General features: G+C 36.0%; 1 protein-coding gene across 5 annotated transcripts in view; it reads left to right on the plus strand.

The window, feature by feature from the left end:
* LOC131688383 (F-box only protein 25) overlaps positions 1-13,696 on the plus strand; it is a 44,328-nt gene extending 30,632 nt beyond the window's left edge. For all 5 annotated transcript variants that reach the window (XM_058972592.1, XM_058972591.1, XM_058972590.1 and 2 more), the window contains exons 3-6: positions 11,563-11,616; positions 11,684-12,107; positions 12,170-12,441; positions 12,504-13,696. In XM_058972592.1, coding sequence (XP_058828575.1) covers positions 11,563-11,616; positions 11,684-12,107; positions 12,170-12,441; positions 12,504-12,714 — 961 coding nt within the window. In that variant the 3' untranslated portion in view covers positions 12,715-13,696. The remainder of the gene's footprint in view (positions 1-11,562; positions 11,617-11,683; positions 12,108-12,169; positions 12,442-12,503) is intronic.
* The last annotated feature ends 8,265 nt before the right edge of the window (positions 13,697-21,961 follow it).

Consider the following 21,961-nt stretch of genomic DNA (forward strand, 5'->3'; position numbering starts at 1 on the left):
CGAGGCCCGGAGGGCCGAGTCTTGTATACCAATCGACTCAGCTCGACGATTTGGGACAATGTCTGTGTGTGTGTGTGTGTGTGTCTGTGTGTGTGTGTGTATGTAACGGACAAATTCTCATTCGTGTTTCTCAGCAATGGCTGAACCGATCTTATCCAAACCAATTTTAAATGAAAGAACTAAAAAACAGTATGAACGCTATTAATTTGTTTTTGATTCTGATGTTTAGTTTCCAAGATATAAATGTTTGAATGCGTAAAAATGGCGTTTTTTGCAGTTTTTTTAAATTGTCTGCCGAAATTGACAATATAGATTAACAATTTATATGTTTTTAGACAGATTTAACAAATACCTTTCGAACAAGCTATAGATTGTTGAAATCGGACTATTATCAAAAGAGATATTTAACATTAAATGCGGACGAAAGATTTTTATCATTTCCCATTGCCAGAAATATGACCAAAAACATGTAATCTATTATTAACGCCAAAACGGCTTATTTTAGGTCAATTGTATCTTCGGAGAATTTAATGGAGGTAATATGCCCTTTCTTTTGATATTGTGCTTTTGCTAATTAATCCCCCTATGAGTGAGATATTTTCACAAATTTTCTTGGAAATGATTATATCGAAATGATGCCTTCAGCAAATTTGTAGCTCTTACTTTTGCGAATAACTTTACTGAAGACTTCAAATATCTATTTTGAATACTTAAAAAGTTATGGCTTGTTGTATGTGGATTACTCTTCGTCGCCTATTTATTGTTCAATATAGTAATAATCCATTGAAATAAGCCAAACATTATTTCGATAAATCGAATTTTGTATTTCATTTTTCTATCTACAACCGCTAGAAATAATCACCGAACACTTCCAAGTTGTCTGGAAGGAACTTGATAACTTATCAGTGCAAAAATGTTCATTTGTACGAACCTTCTCACTGCAATTTTTCTAACTTATAACCATCGGATCGATCTGAAACATATCGAAAAATGAAAAGCGAAATTAATAACTCCAAGCAACGGCGTAGCCAAGAGAAGGCTTCGGGGTTTAAGACAATACAACCCCCCCCCCCCAACACACCCAAAAAAATATTGGATTGAAATTGAAAATTTATGGATGCTGACTGATTTAATTCAATATTACAATAACAATTATCTGATCCGTAGACTGATAACCTGTTGTTGTAAACATCATGAGGACTTTTGATAAATTGTCGGAATGGGGTCCTGATATGTAACTGATCTATTGGTCTTGATTTCACAGTTGTCTAATAGCATCAATATCAAATTCCTGCCTGAAAACATTCCAATAGAAAATTCCAGAGTTCTGTAATCAATCATAATCCTCAGATTTCTTTTCAAATTTTCAGTTTTTTTCCTACACAATATTACGAAAGCTTATTACACAATTTTTCCTAATAAGTTTGTGAAAATTATAAACTATTTGAAATTTTTTAATAGTTTTATTTTTTATTCAACCGTGATTTTTTAAAAAATAGTGACCATCGCTTCACAACGTAGTCTATTTTTCATGGCTTGCGGTGAGCACGATCTCTCGAATTGCTGAACTGAAAATTATGGAATAGAAATTAATTTTTAGTATTCTTTACAGACCCGCTGGTGCCCTAAGACGATTTCGCTAGATTTTTAGAGCACTGTGCACTAGACTGCCCAGAAAAATGATGAATTTTTTAAAACTCAATCGGCCCACCCCTGAGTCGATTCCTAGTCCCACCAGGAGTACTTGTACCAAATTTGAAGCAAATCGGACAAGTCTAACTACCGGACCAACGTGCCTGAAGTTTATGTTGGATTTTTCAACAATTTACATGAAGAAAACTCACTAGCTCGTATTTTCGCCGCTAGGGGGCACTGTATACATCGTATTATCACTGTAAGTGAAAATAAGAAAAATATTCTAATTATCTACAACTTAGTCGAAGACTGCTAGTAAATCCGGCTATGTTAAAAGAAGTTATTAAACTTTTAACGAAGCGATGTCTGAGTCAGTTTTGCATGGGGCCTAGCAGTGCATGGTTGTGTATCAGTACTCGAGTCCCGCGAACTATATATTTTTGTGAAATAATGGTTAGATTTAGCCGAATAGTATGTTTACAAGAATTATAGTAAATAATACGAGTTATGTTTTGGTTAGAAAATTTTAGTTCCACCTGTGACCGCATAGAGGGCGCCACTACTAGCTTTTCATAGAAGAGAGATAGTGTATCAAGATGTTCAGAAGAAATATTGAAAAATGCCTGTTCTATAACTTTGTAGAAGACACCAAATTTCTATCTCTCTCCGTTGAAAAGTTAGTGTTGGCGCCCTCTATGCGGTAACAGGTGGAACTAAAATTTTCTAATCAAAGCATGACTCGTATTATTTACTATAATTCTTCTGAACATACCATTGAGCTAAACCTAACGATTATTTCACAAAAATGTTTAGTTCGTGTGAATCGAGTACTGATACACAACCATGCACTATTAGGCCCCATGCAAAACTGACTCAGACATCACTTCGTTAAAAGTTTAATAACTTCTTTTAACAAAGTCGGATTTACTTGCAGTCTTCGACGAAGTTGTAGACAATTAAATTATCCTTCTTATTTTCACTTGCAGTGATAATACGATGCATACAGTGCCACCTAGCGGCGAAAATGCGTGCTGGTGGGTTTTCTCCATGTAAATTGTTGAAAATTCCCATACAAATTTCAGGCCCGTTGGTCCGGTAGTTAGACTTGTCCGATTTGCTTCAAATTTGGTGCAAGTACTCCTGGTGGGACTAGGAATCGACGCAGAGGTGGGCCGATAGGGGTCATTTTTTTCCTGTCACCCTGCTGTGCACCCAGTGCATTAACGCAAGTGACGGAAGGTTATCGAAAAGTTTCGTGAAAATGAAAGTTACAGTAATGATGATGATTTTCCCAAACGGTTCGTTTTCGTGAGGTTTTTATTTGTTCTTTGGCATTAGGATTAGCGATAATAATTCAAATCAAGAATACTACTGGGAAGTCACCTTTAGAAAAAGTCGATGTCGAAGTAAAATTTGAAATTATGCACGCATGTACTTCAGAGATAGCGTGATATCAGGAGCTGCGATTTCATTTTAACGCTTTTTTTGTGAAAAGGGCGATACTTACAAATGTAAACATAGGGCTTTTTTCTTACATGCAAATGAGGGCTTTGAAACGCAACAAATTAACCTAAAAATTTTGATTCTACGATATTGCTTTCTTAAACTACAGCAAAAAATACAACGGGCGAAACTGTATTTTTGTTTGTTTATTTAAAGTTTCGCCCTCCACGCTCCATGCAAACAGGGCGATACTTTTTTTTGCTAGCAGTTTAGAGGCGAAACTGTTATTTTCGTATTTCTTAGGATTATCAAACTGATACCAGCTGTAAATAGTAACAATGATCTCTATTGAAAAAACCCGGACGAAATCGGTGGTGTAAAACGGTAGTTATTGTAAAAAACGTAAGGGCGATACTTCAATGCTGATAGATGGGACCGAAAAAGTAAACAATCGCCAAAGGGGCGATACTATCATTTTGTCAATTTCAATAGCAAAAACAAATTTTAATTTAATAATTTCAAATACTTTATGAAGTTTTGGGTTTCGATCACTGAATCATGCAAGCTAGGATGTCAAAAAACACAATAGTTCTTAAATAGGAAATAAAACCAAGTCTGGAAATATTCACTGTTGATTTTCTTTGAATGGTATCACTGCTAGTATCGCCTATTTTCAATTTTCAAGAAAAAGCGTTGATTTCTTAGTTCTCAGTCGCGTTGGAAATTTGAGTAAAATATAAACTTCAAATCGATTAAAAAAAATGTTTTTTTTTGTTTCAGTACAATATATAACCCCTTTAGGAAAATTCAGTTTTCCCACCACAATTTAGATATTTTATTAACAGAGCATTAACAATAATTCGTTGGTGTGTCTATTTTATGGGCCATTTTTTCGCTTTCCCATTGATTTGGTTTGAGATTTCTAGCACTGATGTTGTCCTATGCTGATTTGAGCGATTCTCTGAGTCCTGCCACTATCCCATGTAGTATGTGTTATCAAAAACATCGCGAAGCATCAAGTTCTAAATTCTCTCAAACGATATAATATCCGAAGAGAGTGATAAGAGTTATAAGAAATGTCTCATCACACTGTTAGGTGGATTAAACACGTTTTTAGGAAAACTTTTATTCAAAAAATTTTGCGGTATTGATTTAAAACGGAAGCAGTCTTCAGACAACTTTAAGATTGTTTTAAGGCGAATAATTTGTTTCGTGGCATCTAACTATTTTCGCTGAAAAATTGTGAGCAATTTTTCGCCAAAAATGTTTTTTTATCAACAATATCACTCATTGGGGCAAACAAAACCCGCATGATTAGCGTTATAGTAGAGCAAAATATAACGAACACGATATTTTTTTTTAAATTTCATTTTGATATTATAAGTACTTATATCTTTTGAAAAATAGAATTTAACGTTTTTATGTGTTAATAAAAAATGTTCGTCTTCAAAAACTCTGAAAAGCATCTGAAAAATTGAAAACAACAAAAGTTATATTGAAAATTTGATTTTTCATGAATTGACCCTTTGTAATATGTTTAAATAACTTTCACGGCGCACAATATAAAAATATAGTTTCGTTTTCATGATAAAATATTGCACTTTATAATACTTTTCTAAAATTTTAAATAGTGGGTAGGATAATTTTTTTTAAATCAGAGAGTTAACATTTTAATGGTTCGAGATAGATAGTCTTTCAGAAAATTGTAGAAAATAAAATTTTAAAAAACATTGTCGAAAACACTGAAACTTTATGTCGTGTACTTTTCATATTACAAGAAATGTACCAAAAACTAGGTGTTGTTTTGCAGTTTTGGTTTTTCATTAAGATCACCTTAGAAATATTTTCAGATATTTTGAAGGAGAATAGTTTGTGTGAAAATATCGAACCTCTAGTTTCTATCGTTGGGAAGTTATATCGCATTTGCCATTTTTGGTGATCTATATTATAAAGCATGATATTTCATAAAACAGCAACGGTTTTTAATGGTAGTGCCTCAATCGAAGGTATTTTGACAGGTAACACCGCAAATTATGTTTTTCCAGAAACGTTCAAAAAAAGCTTTGTCACCGAGTCGTTTGTCGATATTTTTGCATAGAAAAATTACAACATGTTATTGAAATGATATACTATAGTTTTGATCAATTCGCTTCACGCAAAGTTCTAAAAAATGGTTCAAGGATGATAAAACACTTCTGTTTGAGCGCAGCGAAAACTCAAATCGAATGTCGAAATTATTGCACTACTATTAAAACCATCGAATGATGGTTTTAATAGTAGTGCAATAATTTCGACCAATTCATAAATTTCGGTAAAAATTTCCGAAAATTGACTCCCCCTCCCTCCATGTAACATAATGTCATTTTTATTATTCCTAGAACATAACAAATTCTTAAAAAAACAGTTTTTCTTTGGGGAAAACATGTTAAGTGACCTCCTAAAGGGTGTCCCAAATCAAATTGCATCACAGGAAAAACGCTGTAGAAAATTGCCTAGTGGATTGATCCTTTTCAAACTTTCAGACAATAACATATAACATATTAAGCAGCTTTTGGTATATTTATTGTATTCAACCCATTAAGTAGCTTTGGATATATTTATTTCATTCAACTTCTTACGCGTAACCCAACTCATTAGGTTCTGTACAACATCTGGCTGGGGGTGGGCGTAGCGTTGTTGGTAAATCGATTTCCTTGTACGCAGCGCACCTGGGTTCGTGTCCCGACCCCGCACATAGGGTTAGAAATTTTTCATAAGAGATTTTTCTAACCCGAAGAGGCGAATGACCTTAAGGTTAAAACCTCAACAATCGAAACAAAAAAGACAAAATCTGGCTGCAGCTTCTTGTATACGGAAACCCACTTTTCTTCATGTTTTCCAAAGATTTGACCTCCTTGGAATGCTTCCGTAATACCTGCTTCAAAATAGCCTAGTTTTTTCGATGGTCCTTAGTTCCGGTGCGTTTGGGAGAGGGGGGTGGGGTCTCATGTCCATGGGCACAAAAGTGACTCCGTTCACTTCGTACCACTCCAGGACAACATTTGAATAGTGACACGAAGCTATATCCGGCCAGAAGATCATAGAGCCCTCGTGTTGCTTCAACAAAGGAAGCAGACGCTTCTGTAGACACTCCTTGAGGTAGATCTCCCTGTTTACAGTCCCGGTAGTCACGAACGGTGCACTCCGTTTTCTGCATGAGCAAATTGCTTGCCAAATCTTTTCGTTTTCTTCATGAGCAGATCGCTTGCCAAATGTTTTCTACATGAGCAGATCGCTTGCCAAATTTTTGCTTTCTTACTTCCTCCGTAATACCAAACTGAAGGTGAAGAATAGTAGCCCCGGAAGCTACCGGAAGTTCGCCTTGACGTAAGTCTCATCATCCATGATGAGACAACGAGGCTTCGTCAGCATCTGGGTGTACATTTCCGAGCCCGTGACTTTCCCACCGTCTTTTGCCGTTCGTTACGATTTGGTGCCTTTCGCACTTTGCACGTATCCTGTCCCTCCCGGTCTTTGGCTATCTGAACAAAAGACTTAGACAGATCCAACTTTTTGGCCACATCTCTGGCCGAAGCATTGGGATTCCGCTTAAACGCTTTCACTACACGCTTGTGATCCTGATCACTGATAGAACATTTATTCTGACCACATTTCTCCTTCCATTTGATGCTCAGAGTTTTGTAGTAACGTTTAATCGCACGAATCATCGTTCACAGCACAATTCCGAGTTGTTTTCCGATGTCCCAATGAGAGAGTTGAGGATTTTCCACGTACTTGTGTAAACTATACACTCTAAACTACTTCTACCCAAACTTTGAAGAGAAAATTCTCAATGCACACTCAATTCAGTTCGGTAATTTCCACACAACTGAATAGAGTTTTCAACTGATAGCTCAGCCAAGTGGCTCTAGGGGCGAATAACTAGTGATGCATTTTCAAAAATCAACGAAATTAAATGCATTTCTTTCCATCAGAATAGAAATTCATAATGTATTTTGCGTTGCATATAAAACGCAAAGACCCTATAAAAACTTGCCCTACATTCAACAAAACGTCGAGGATCAGCGTAGAACGTTAGTTAAACAAACTTTTCTGTTAGGGAGTGCAAAGTTAATGCAAAAATGGAAATTAAATGCTACTGAGATCTCGGCAAAAACTTTGTTAGTTGAGTGCTCGGCTGTGTAAAAGTTGCGTAAAAAGCTGGGGTTCGGTAGAACAAAATTTTGTGTGTGTGTGTGTGTATGTTATTTTTCTGTGATGCAATTTGAAATGAGACACCCTTTAATTTACTCCTACTTTATATGCCAAATTTCGCAGTATCTTCTCACCCCCTAAAAGTGTAATTTATGAATGGTCCCCAACGTGTTGAACAAATACCCAGTTAAGTTCAGCCGGAAAATGATTCGGGATGCTGGCTGGTTCTAATGCGTATTTTGGCTCCAGTTACACAACCGTTTCTAGTTAGAATTTCGACTCATTTCCGTCTGAGCTTTACTGGGTATGGCTGACGCTGCTCTAATCAACGACTTTAAATGGGTAAGGTGATAATAGAAAAAGGGCAAAAATAGGCTCACTATCCAACAATGAAAATACCATTTCAAATACTCATCTACTTTTCGAGCGGGTCACTAACATAATAAATGTAATTGAAATGATTGATATATTACTTTTATCAGGAGAATAAATGTTCTCGATTGTTATATCAGAGATACCTTGTAAGATTGCTTGCAAAACAACAGAGCACTTATCTACAAAGTGATTATTGTGACTCATAAACGCAATTACATTTCGCATTTCACCTTTACTGTACTTTCTGTTATTTTAGATGTCAATTTTTATTAACTGACATTATATTGCAATCTATACGTTTAGAACTCAAAACGTCCCTACAATTACAGCAGCAATAATAAAGAGCTAACTCAGATTAATGATGTGCGAAGGTGTGAGTTCCAGTCTGATCAGGTTTTTCGTACTTAACACTGTTTACATCGACTCGAGTCGTATGCAGTGGTGTGTTAAATTCAGTTGCTTATTTCTGGTTGAATTTACCGAATTTACGTTCAGTTTCAACATCTCTCTCATTCATTCACTTCATTCACCAGCCAAAACACTCATTTGTTATTATGTGGACAGTTTGAAGACAGAAGTTGTTCAAACTTAAGCGAACAGCCAAATTTATATCTGGTGCACTTTTAATCCCTCTCAGAGCTAGCATAGAAACAAAAATCAGTTTGCGTCTGAAACCGAACATATGCGAACGTGAATGCGCTGTATTGGAAGAGCGAATGAAGAGGAAAACGAACCAGAGAGTCCATTCATCGCGGCCTGCCGCGGGCATGAATTGAATTTCGTTTCTCTTTCAAGCTCACATAGGGATGTCCATTTTTTATGGTCTGGATTCATGCGTGTCGCATAAAACTCTGAAAATTTACATGTGATCCTCATAGCGCACATGTTTCCAGTTCATAAAAACCCAAGTAACCATAAGCATTAAGCCATTGCACTATATTGGCTATACATTTGCACTAATGTTGCATTGAAACTCCATTACAGCATTAACAACGCAATAAAATTCTATATTAGCATCAATAATGCATAACTGCACAGCCGACATATAGCATTATCGCTTGCTCTATATGCGTATATAAAGCTGATATAACGCGTACATGCTTCAAGGATCTTCAAATCATGTAAGCTTTACAAGTGCATTTAATGCCATTATAGAGCAAATAAAAAGCCGATATAATGCCATTGTAATGCTGTGGGTTTATTTGTCATGCAACTCTTCTTGAAGATTATATTCGGCATATTTCATTTCAATCGAACATATGCAATATAGTCCTGGGAGCAAACGCAGCGCACTTACCGTGAAGGACGAGGTAAGGTACCTCAGTTGGAGACTTACTAAAGGTAATTTTCGTAAAATTTTCATATCATGTCAGAACGAAAACCCATTAAGGATATTCATTACAATGCTTTAAAAGAGAGACAATTACGGTTTTAAACAGAACATTTTATTTTAATTTTTTTTCCTTTTTGCTCATCATACCGAAAGGAAATATAAGAAATGGTTTTAAAACCATGGCGGACAATGACAGCCAGCTGATGCCTTTTAATAGCATTAGTAATGCTAATATAAGGCTTTAAAATTTTACATTTGTGCGCTGGTGCTATGTAATAGCATTAGTACTGCAGAAACGAGTTGTCAATCTCTGCACAGTAATAGCACTATATTTCGCCTTTTCTGGCATAATACCAGCATTATATAAGTATTTAAGGCTTCACAGCTCTATAAGACTGCATTATATGTAGATCTAAAGCAGATATTAGGCTACGTTATTATGCTTATTGGTTACTTGGGAAGGAAACAAATCAAATATTGATAATTATCGAGGAATCTCGTGTTTGAGTGCCGTATCAAAACTATTCGATCTGGTTTCTTTTAGAGATCATCCATAAATGACGTAGCATTATATGGAGGAGGGGGGAGTTTTGTATTTTGTGATGATGTGTGACGTCAGGGAGGTAGGGGGTCATGTCATGCTACGTAGCTTTTTAAAGGGGAATAGAACAGATTTTTAAAAAAAAAATATGGGTCAAGGGGGGGGGGATAGAGTTACCGTGTTGAAAATCACTCAAAAAATGCTACGTCATTTATGGATCATCCCTTGCTGCAAACATCGCAGACGACCAACACGGTTTTATGGCTAAACGATCAACATCAACATCAGATCCTATAGTTGAATCATATTTTGATTGTTTTTGTATAGCTTTCAAACGGTTTACAATATCGCCTTGATGTCAATGGGAAAGTTATGGGAAATGTTATGGGCCTTACGAAAACCTAATTGTTGTCGATGGAGAAACGCGAATAACTTCTGAAAAGGTCGTAATAAAACAAAATAATTGCGTTGTTAAAACAAGATTTAAAATATCTCGAGAACTACTACATTTCAGAAATTTTTTATGAGCATTTTGATTTAAAATGGCGTTTAGAATCATATTCAAAAATAAAATTGTACTTTTGACTGCAAATAGTAAGAATTATAAAAATTTGTCAAAAGTTGTTGTAAGGAAAACTTTTTTTTTTGTTAAAAGCTTCTCCATGGTCCAAATGCACTGAAAAAGCTTCTTTTATGCCTTTAAAACGATAAACATTAGACTCTTGACAATTTATGATGGGGTAACGCGAATAACTTTTAAAAAGGACACAATTACATGAATTAGTTGCTTTATTGGAGCAAAATTCCTAATATCTCGAAAACTATCGCATTTTGGAAGATATTTTTTAAATGGATATTGATTTAAAATGATACTTAGAATTATATTCTGTAATAAAATTACAGTTTTGTATGTCAATTAGTATGAAATTTAAAAACATGTATAAAGTTATTGTTAGAAAAACTTTTTTGCTGATAATTTTTCCATCATGAAATTACATTCAAAATGTTTCTCTTGTTGACAAAACAAAAAAATAGAAAAAAATGTTTTTTTTGCAATTTGAATTTTTATTATCTTTTTATCTAGAAAAATCTTCCTAGCTCGATTTTTATTAATTAAAAAATCGATGCAGCAAAATCGATTTAATTTTTCAAAATGCCCACCAATAACAAGTGTAACACGCGAATGATAGCGCATGTTTGATTTTCAGCATGAGACATGTATGATTTTCAGCAGAGCGTGATATATTTGTGTATGGTTTGAAGGGTCGCGAAAAATGTATACAGGTTCCAACTATGCAAATGACTCTTTGATACGGTGTTAACGGAGACTATACATTTTACCAACCATAAAAACAACGTCCATAGCAATCGACTAACTTACAATACTACAATTAATGATTCTTACTTAGAAGATAGCATAACGACTATTGTTAAAATAAGGGTTATTGACATACGAATAGAACGATATCGGTCGTCATTATGGCATGAAAACAGCAAAATCCATTTGCAATGACAAACGAATTCAGCATATTCTGCTGTTACCAAATAAATTCTTTCACTATCATTAAATGCCCTTTTCATTACCATATGAGAATCAAAAGAATACGTTTGAATATTTTAGATTTCGTTATACGTAAACCGTTTTTTCGGTATTTTCATTAAAAATACCAAAATAACTGGTTTTAATACAACCTTTCAGACGATAGTTAAAATAGCAGCATTCGTATTAACAGCCTAAAGTGTAGCCTACATCACTTTGGTTATGTCTCTGAGATAACCCACCCATTGTTTTTTTTTTCTCTGCAATGAGGATAACTAACGTTAACTACTCAAATATCAATTGATGAAGTGTTTAATACTTTTGTTATTTTTTAATTAGCAATAATTTACAATACATTATTCCAAAACATCGAGGCCGTTTAGAATTCCTAATTCGCATCGAATTCGACCAATACGATTTGATGTGGGTTGCATGAGCCAATTTCAGAAAGATTTTACATTGTTTCATTAGTACTAAATTGTCTTTTTTTACAATTTCCAGATGTATCTCCGAATGTAGTAGTTCCAGTGACACCGAAAACGACAACGAAAATGGGTACAAATTTGAGTGATTATTTTAAGTAAATAGTAAATTTAGGGTTTCTTCATTTTGATATATGTAGCGACGTCGAAATACCACCACACTGCCACATAACGCTTAAGTGTACTCGGGAGATTGCCGGCTTCAACGGACTGGGAGAGGCCGTCCGGCGACTAGATTTCCGTAGCTCCGTCCGTGATGGTCGACGATTCAACTACGTGTGTGCGCTGCTGCGACTATTAGTTTCTGGTAAGGGAATCACTAGTCTTCCAGGCGGAGCCCAACGGTTACTGTTGCAGATGCTGGAGGAAGTAGCGACCTATGTGAGTGATTCACAACAGAACATCAATGTTCTACGAGGCTTAGTGCAACAGCTACGGTCGCTCGTAAACCAGGAAAATCAGAAATGTTGGGGAAAACCACTAGGCAGCCAAAGTCTGTGGGAGGGTCATGTGCAAACTATTCAACGTATTCAGAATATTGCTAGTCAGATACAAATTAAAGAGGTATGGGCTGCCTGGACTTTTATTTCAAATCGAAGGTAACGATGTTTGTTTTTTTGTTGTAGCCTGGTCCAAATATACGCCCAAAACTACATGATCTGCCAGAAGAATGTGTTCGAGAAATTATCTTAAGGATAACTGATTACAAAGATTTAGACGCATCAGCGTCAGCCTGGTCGATGATGGCTGCACTGATCTCCGAACAACGGGTGTGGCGAGAGTTATCGCACTTCCACTTCACCAAACTACAAATCGACGTTATTATGGAAAAAATGTCTCTTCAAGACACAAAAGAACGCCACCGAAACTGGCAAGCTATTTACCATGCTCTTCGAAAGTGAGTTTTTAGCAAAAGGTGATAAATGATCAGTTTTCTACATATTCATTCTAACCTTTTAGAACTTACGGAGTACCCGAGGAACTACAATACGCTGAAATTTTAGCCTTCTGTCGACTTTGCCGCTGTCTATTTTGGCCATCTGCTGGCCATCCGTGTATTGTGGACCAATATCCGGATATACGGCAACGCATACGAGAGGCAGGTAATGATGACAACACCGAAACTCAACCGGTACCACCTGCACAATTCCTCAAGTATTTTTCATTGTAATTTGGTAATGAAATTACGAATTTGATCGCAACCAACAATTAGAGCGCAAATTTTGTCTATGGAACAACTCAAACGCAATTTGTATTTCCGATTGAGAATAAATGGAATATACATGGAATTGAAAAGAATCAGTAATTATGATCACCTTGCCGACTATCAGCATAGCATAACATAAGTGTTCAGAGTGATATTTCACAAAAATGCAAACTCAATAAGAATCACACATAAAAACGATTTTTTGAACTACCGAACAAGATAATATATTTTGAAAGCAGAATATATTCTTCAGATTTGGGGTATAAATAAAAATGACGTTATCATCTATACAAGAAAATACAAACGTCACAACGAGTTAGCTATTTACAGTTTCGGTAGCATCTGTAAATCATACAACTTATCAAATGCAATGCGGTTGATATTGTATTTGCACTTCTAAATGCTTTACAGTATGCATTTCAATAGTGATATAACGTGATTGGTTTTCTAAATGCTTTTGTGTAGTGCAGAAGATGAAAAGAACATTAAGTAATGAGCATCGCAACGGTATCACTGTGGAACATTACTTTTTTCGAACAATTGCTAAAATCGAAGCCACAGTTTTAATATGCAGTAGCTAAATAAGTGAAAAATCAGTTTGAAGTTCAGTGTAAACTGTAATGCTTACGGTAATGTTTTAATTATTTTGTGTTGTGAAATCAAATTTCTTTAAAAAAGAATGTTTTGAACAATAGATAGGTTTCAACCCCAACCATGGTAATGCGGTAAGTTTGAACCAACTCGCATATAGGTTTAGATTGTGTTGAACAAAAATCTAAGGAGAAGTCTATTCACTTTACAACAAAGTTGTTAGATCTTCTATCATATTTTGCTTTTTATATTAAATCGAGGAGACTATCTTTTTCATTTTACTATCTGGATTAAGAACGTCTGTCGGTATCGTTAGAAATATTAATTCGAGTCCATAATAAAAATGCACCAGTGACCCAATTTCAGTTATTTTACCGAAAAACGACGCGCACAAATCAAAAATAAACAGCTGTGTGTGGAGTTTCTGCAAATAACAGATTTTCAACACCTGACTGTGCAATGGCGACATTTAGAGCGTTATGTCTGCTTGCCTGTGGCAATATAGTTTTTTCGCTCTTTATTACCACAGAGGAAGTGTGTACTAGATTCTACCATTTTCAATTTTGTAAGGAGTGTAAGTGGCACCTTTAGCGCTATCTAGTGGCAAATGGGTGTGGAAATGCGTCCACAACAAAGCAGAGGAATGTGCCTGCAGTTTTCACCAGACCATTGATAGTAGGTATTAACAATTGCCTGCGGTAGGCTAATTCTAGTACATCCAAGTGCCACCATATCTGAAGCATAGTGTTGATTCTATGTAACTAGTGCTTCTTTACAGTGAGTCTCTACTACTGAGAATCCTCGAAAAGTGGCCATATTTGAAAACGAAAAAAGCACATCGTCGAATTTTCATGAAAATTCATCAATAGCATTCTATCCATGCCCCGAATACGTTGATTAATTTTCATGAAGATTGTGTGAAGGGTAGCGAAAAAATCTTTTTTCGTTTTCAGAGATGGCCGCTTTTTTAGGATTTCTCAGTTGAACCTTAAGTTGAAGCGGCAATTTAGCTATTTAAATTAAAATGCCAAATAAAATAATTTGGAAGTTATTTTCGAAGTATCGTAACTCGTAAATTATATTTTAAGAATAAAAGGTCGACCTGCATATAATATTTTTTTCACGTATTTACTTCGGGAATCATCCATCCATATCCATAGGTAATCGTTAGAATGTTTGGATCTTTTTGTATCTTCCACATCTCATGAGATTGATTAGTGACGCAGAGATATTTCCATAAGAAATCTCAGCCTGGTAAATTTAATAAAAAAACCCTATTTGGGATCAGTTGATCTTTAAAAAATACTCTGCTTCATTACCAATAATATTGTTTGCGTTCGTGAGCAATAATTAATTGACTAACACTATTTTTATTACTGGCTGACTGGTTACTGGTTTTCGTAATGATAATAGTACTCAGCTGAAGATGTCGTTCACTTCCGCTATATACAAGTAACGCCAGTAATAAACTACACAGAATCAGCAATTTTGTTTTATTGATCGTATATGAAAATTAATAATATGTATAAATATAATTTAACTTCCAAAGCCACACTTAGCATTTGTGATATTTAATCCTCAGCTGCATGTTTCTATTTGAGCGACAAAAAAACGTGGAGCGTAATACTTCTCGAGAGTAGTTTTGCTTCAACAAAAAGCGCAGGGCAAGCGAGCTAGTGAATCTTTTCAATTTACATAGTTAAACGGAATAAGCAAGATATGTGATAATTCAAACAAGAGAAATCTCTTCAAAACACGTACTAAAACTAATGTCGGAATCATAATAATTTTCAACCGATTCATGACGACGATATGAGTTTTTCTTAGAAAAATACCTAAAAATAAAAAAATATTAATATTGCTACCCTTCGTTTTGGACGTTCTTTTTCTACTTTGTATCTCTATTTAAGACTTTAAAACTGTATTCATAATCGTAAATGTAAACAAATCAAAATACTGATCATTAAAGCTGAACTACTGATGCGCGATGCACATCGAAGGTGCATAAACGACTAAATATTTCATGTGCATATTAGTTTCTGTATGCAAATCAATTATAGAAAAAAGTTCCTTCAAGCAGCTCTGAGCAAACAATGTCAAGAGATTAGTAGAAATTGAGTACGAATTCGGTGTTGTTTAATCTCTGTGCAGTTACAGTTACAGTCCGAATATGGATACCAATAGTATGTTATATCTTTGATTTAATTCTTCATTACTCTTTCAAAAAATGTTACAATAAGTAAATGTCCAGCATAGGTATGAACATCGAGTTTATTTTCATTTTTTACACTGAAGAGACAGATGAAGTTCATATACGAATAGACGCAAACATTACGCCAATAAATACCCTAATCGTATTCTTCCTGTTAGTAGTGATTACGATTTCTGGAATGAGGACAGCTATAGTATAGCAGGTTAATGCTAAAATTTATCGAACAAAAGAAACAGTTTGTTAAAACAGAAATGCAAAACAAGAGATTAATATTAGTAATATACTATGTATTTCATATATGAGAAACATAAAAGGATAAATATATTTTAAATACAATGCCGAAAAATATGATAGATCGAATATCCGAACAATATCGTTGACAGATATCGGCCTTTATCTATGTTTTATTGTTATGGGTAGGGGAATGTGGTCGGTTGTCGGTACTCTTTTGTCTTTGGCTCATAACATTTCTCCGATTGCATAATATAGGGACATAAGCAAACCCATGGAAAGCTAGAGGTATTAGCTAATACCTGGTGAAGGAATTTAATTGATTCCGTTAATATGAAAAATGTTATTGACAATTTTTTGTCATTTAGAAAAATGTGGTCGGTTGTCGGCACCCTAACAAATATTAGTAAAAAAGGCGGAGTATGAATAAAAATCGCCAACATTCAAAAATAAAATAAAATTTACTTTACTTTTAACATCATTCTTGATCAGAAACACAATGTGTGTATGTGAAAAACTGGTACGCACGCACTACAAACGCACTGGCGGATCGCATTCATTGCAATTGAATGAGTATCAGGTGGTCAATTTTTTTTTGACGAATGTTTCAGACAGTCAGAAGAGGATGGGGCTAGGGAGTACCCCCTGCTCCAAATTTCATGAAAAAAAAAATTAGAAATGGACGCAAATCAAAAAACTGAAAGTTTTCAAACAATTGAGTAGTTTCCCTGGACGTGACAATCTGGTGTCTACAGTGCCATCACACTCACACAGTGGCGGGTCTTCGGACAAAATCAAAAATGTTGCCCAATCTGGCTGAAAATTGGGGTGCTGACCTCATTTTTAATGTGAAAAGTTATAAAAGATAAATTGTCCTATGTAGTGTTATCGAACCTTACTTATTAGCATAATATCATTTTTATGATAAATCTTTTTTTACTGATGAGATATAACTAAAACTAGATATAACAACATAATAATAATATAAAACTACTTTCAATCTCTACAAAAAGAGTTTCTTTACGTTTTATTCAGTTGCCATTTTGCACTAATACCATGCGCCTCCATGCCAGCAAACATTGTACAGAATACATTTGTGAAAAAAGAATTTGCTATCAACCCACTTAAAATATATTCGTAACAGTGGCGGATCCAGAGGGAGGGTCCTGGGGGTCCGGACACGCTCCGAATTTTTTGAAATAGAATACTTCTAACGTTTCAATATAGGGGTCCCGTTTCAAAGTTTCTGCTGAGATGTTCTCCCAGTTTTCAAATGCGAATAACTTCTGTTGTACTGATCGAAATCGCTATATTTTCGCACTATCTGATCGGAAATACCTGCACGTATATTATATTTGATTCCGCAAAATGCACTATTACTATAAATAACAAAAATAATGTATTTTTTGAAAGTGGTAATTGGTTGGTCCGAACAAGCCAACCAAGCAGCGAGTGTTGCTAGGACCGCCTCTTTGTCATTTGTCATGTAGTAGTTGCTACGTTCCGTCAGCTCGAAGCAATATATTCCATGACTGCCGCCAGGCACCATTTCAATTATGTACAGGCGCGACAGTTTTATGCATACAAAGATCACATAGGGTGATGTGCCTATTATGGCAGTAGAGCCTACTGTAACCCTATTTCGTACCTCTTGGTTTCGAACCAAGCATATGAGATAATGACAGTATCGATTTGGTTAAAGCAGGTGTGCAAAAATAAGCTCAAGTTATATTCTTTATTTGTTGTGCACATATGTATTTAGAACTATCATCTAAATCCAGCTTTTAATTAAAACAAAATCACCTTATTGAAATATCTTCTAATCCGCCTCACTCACGTAGTGTGCCGAAACAGGATGCAACGGCGCTTAGCAAATTAAACACTTACGAGCCAGCATTTACCGCCTCATATCTCGTTATTCCGGCAAAAATATATTAAACATTGCACTGATACATACCGTTATTTTAGCTGGAGAACCTTTTTACGAATATTTCACTTTAAAATCACTCGTCAAACATTAGGATAGGCCTAGTGTTATAATAGGATAATATTAAATACGAGGGTACACATTATTGCTATGTTTTGCCGATACACTATCACAATCAAAACAAACTTTTTGCATCCATCATACATAAGCTGACCAACTGTACGGAATTTGGGAGGACAGTACGGATTTTTGGTCATGTGTCCGGAAAAAATACTTGTACGGATTTGTCCGGAATTTGTACGGAATTTTCAACCTCAGTGGAAGTGGAAGTACTCCCGGGACAACAAAAAATCTTCCACAAATGGAAACAGACTAAATAATGTTGCAAACTAGTTTCCCAGGTTTCAAAAATGCAACTAAAAGCAAAAGGAAACCAGTGAACAAGAGTGCTAAAAAATCAATTTTTGTGAATTTTCTTATAAGCTTTGGGACTAAGTAAACTTTACGATTTGTTCTAATATAAAAGAAAAAAATGAACTTTTATAGGTCCCGCTATCTGCCTCGACTAGTTGTTTAAGCCGTTCTTTCAAGCTTGGTGGTATTTTGAAATTCAGTGTCTAGCAGCCGCCAAGTCGTTCTATCGAAGTCGAAACGCAATTTACTCGATTAATTTCCGTAATGAAAAATATAGTGCTCGATGTACACATTTGGTCTAGGGGCAGATCACTTGTGATGCATTTTTAAAAATTAGCGAAACTAACTGAATTTCTTTCCATGAAAATACAAATTCTTGATGTATTTTGCGCTGCGTGTAAGACGTCAAAACCCTACAAAACAACTAGCCCTACTTTCAACAAAATGTCGAACAAAGTGGATCAGCGTAGGACGTTTGTTAAACAAACTTTTCTACGAGGGAGGGCAAAGTTGATGCAAAATTGGAAATTAAATGCATTTTTTTTAAATTGATGGTAATTTGTATTCCTAGAGTGATCTGCCCCTAGTATTTGGTTCAACTCAATTTGCCTCCTGTGAAGGTAGGGTGATGAGCCTATTTTCACCATACTAAGCAAGGTGCCTCACTAATTCGGTAATTTCTTACCTTACAATCAATGGAATGCGTAAAAATTGACATCAACCGCTTTGCTTCGTTGTTAAGAACCAATGTAATAATACAAATGCGTTGAAAACAGTAAAATTCTCGTGTTTGAGCACAATGAAAACTCGAATCGAGTGCCCCTATTGTTGCGCTACCATTTGATTCAATGCGTTGAACAAAGATGGCAGACACTGCTCTAACCAACGGCTTCAAATGGGTAGGGTGATAATAGAAACATGGCGCAAATAGGCTCATCACCCTATCTGAAAATGATCCGGATTATACATTTTCTACTTTAATTCTTTTTCGGGACCAAATTATACAGCAGGCTCGTTTGTATCATAAACCGTTCATATTTACTGCTGTAAGTTTTCGTGATGAGATTTTTTACTTCCATTTCAGTTATTGGGGTGATTTTATTTTACGTGGATGCCTCTTTGGCCATAACCGGAAACTCTAGTGATATGGGAGAACTCACTCTCTTCTAGGATCTGAACCATACATTGCAAATTAAGTATCAGATTCAGAGTCCGCGCGCGATCATTCAAGAATACACGCAAATATGCGAATAGCCACACGGTTATAAAATCGAATTTATACACGCGAAGTTGCATACACGCTAGCACACGCGACAAACACGATAACATACAAACGTTTGAGCCCTTCGCGATCATCTATGCATACCTACGCTTACGATCTTGCTAACAGGAACACTCCGGCAGGGATGCATGAAGCACAGCACGAGAGTCTAACACGAGCTCAGAGGCCGCTTTGAACGAATCAAATGCAATTAGAACTGACAACGCTCGTGCTACGCTTTGTGCTCGAGCTGTAGGATTCGAAGAGCTAGCTCGGTAATCTGGCACGATTTAGCTCAATTAACTAGCACGGTAAGCCTGCCCAATGAGCTAGAACGCAATAGAGTAAGCCATTAAACGAAAGAATAGGACAAAGCACTAAAAAAATATCTTGGTAAATGTGCGACAAGTCTCTGCAATAAAACGATACAAGCATTGTTACTCACACTAACGTGTTGTATTTTTTCAACTTTGCTATAGCTGAGCTATAGCTTGGAACAGCGTACTAGCTAGCACCGGGCTAGCAAGAGCTCTCGCTCATCGGTGCTCGTGCTACTTGCTAGCTCAATGAACTTAGTTCTGATACATTATGAGCCAGTGCACAGGATGCAGCACCGTTCTTGTGCATGCATGCACTCCGGTGACTAAGCGAACGTTTTAGCACTTATAAATTCAGAAACGCAGTCTCAAGAATGAGCCTACATACGCTCGTGTTCTCGTGATCATGAATTAATTATGTCCGGAAGTTCTTCCTCTCGGCCCTAGCAGCCTAGGACCCATGCCCTCAGCTGGACCAATCAGAAAAAAAAATCACGCTCATATCTACTAGACAATACGTTCCATGGTGACATGACCGGGAACTCTAATGATAGAGTTGATTGTGATAGAAAACTCACTCTTTTCTAGCATCTGAACCATACACTGAAAATAAGTATCAGATTCACGGTCCGTGTGATCATCCAAGAACACACGCGAATATGTAATTGGACTTGGTTTTAAAATCGAATTTATGGATGCGAAGTGACACGCTAGCACACACGACATGCAAACGTCTACGCGACAAACAAACGCCCACGCAAGAATACATTAACATACAAACGCCCTAGACCTTCGCGATTGTACACAAAGCCGAACATACAATCGTGATCATCCACGCACAACTACGCCCAATATTTCGCTAACACAAAACGCCCCGAATGATTTAGTGACCCCTACATCACTTCCAATCCGATTCACGCTGTCTCAAGTACACACCAATAAACGCTCATTCTCACGCGATCGTAGAGCCCATACGCCCGCACAACTGAACCGTACACTCGATATCACAATCAGAATCATGGCCTGCTGCAATTGGACTTAAGTAGCAATGAGAAATTCTGATGGGTAGCCTTTCCGTGAACTCAGCTCTACAGCTCCAGTAGGACAACTCTCGAAAAAGAAAGAAAGAAAGAACACAAAATTTAAAATATCTATGAGAATCGTATTTTGTAATAAAATTATGTTTTTGTCTGTCAGTTAGTATGAAATATAGAAACATGTTAAAAACATTTACAAGAAAAACATTTTTACTACTTTTTTCTCCGCGATGCAACCACAATAAATATGTTTCTATTTTCTTCAGACTTTCGTTGTGAAAAAATAAAAGTTTTCAAAAAATGAGTTTTTGTAGTTTTAATTTTTGATAAAAAAAATTAATTTTTTGAAAAATTCGCAACTTTTTATTCTGCGTTTGTTTTATTTGTGTTTTGCTGAACAAAATACAGATCTCGTCACATTTTTTTTTGAAAACGCTGCAAAAACTCTTAGGTCCTTTTAAAGTATTGCGCTTGAATCAAAATGCTTTGCTTTGCCGTGCAAAATGCTCAAAACCCATGCTAGTGTTGCTTGAGGCACTAAAAACTGGATTCTAACCGCACTGCGCACTTACTATTCTTCTATTAAATTCTTCTCATAGACTGGTTAGTTCGACTGGCCTGTCTATGAAAGTACCATCTCTATCACTTGAAATACATGTGTTTTGACAGCTCGCAGTTTTCAGTAGCAGTTTGATCACTCGCCCTTTGAAAGTGCGGAGTCCAGGTTGGTGGAAAGTGCGCAAAAAAACGTCTAATGGCGTAACTTTTATTCAAAACGACATATCTACAACCCAGTTAAACTCGTTCCGAAACCAGTTCGAATTTCTGAATGGAGTCAGTATGGATTCCAAATCAAATGCAACAAGCGATTCCGACTCAATCGGTTTCAGAATCGGTTGTTGCATTTGATTTGGAATTCCATTCAGGATTCCGAATCAAATTCCGAATGGTTTGACCGGGAATGAGTGACTCTCTTTGTTTACTTTCTCTTTCGATTTTTACGGCGTCTCTATAGAACTTTTCACTTATTTTACAGTACAGATCGAAAGATGGTGGTTTTGACTAGCATATTAGGCAATCCATAAGACGTTTGTTTGACAATTAAGCGGTGGGTCTGTCAACAAGTCTACTCCTGCGAACAGGAAAACTCGTCCGACGAATGTCTTTCGTTAGTCCGATTCGTTTGATGTTGGATCGAATCAACGATATTGTCGGACGTCG

The sequence above is a fragment of the Topomyia yanbarensis genome, chromosome 3 (genome assembly GCF_030247195.1).
Source record: "Topomyia yanbarensis strain Yona2022 chromosome 3, ASM3024719v1, whole genome shotgun sequence".
Lineage (NCBI taxonomy): Eukaryota > Metazoa > Arthropoda > Insecta > Diptera > Culicidae > Topomyia > Topomyia yanbarensis.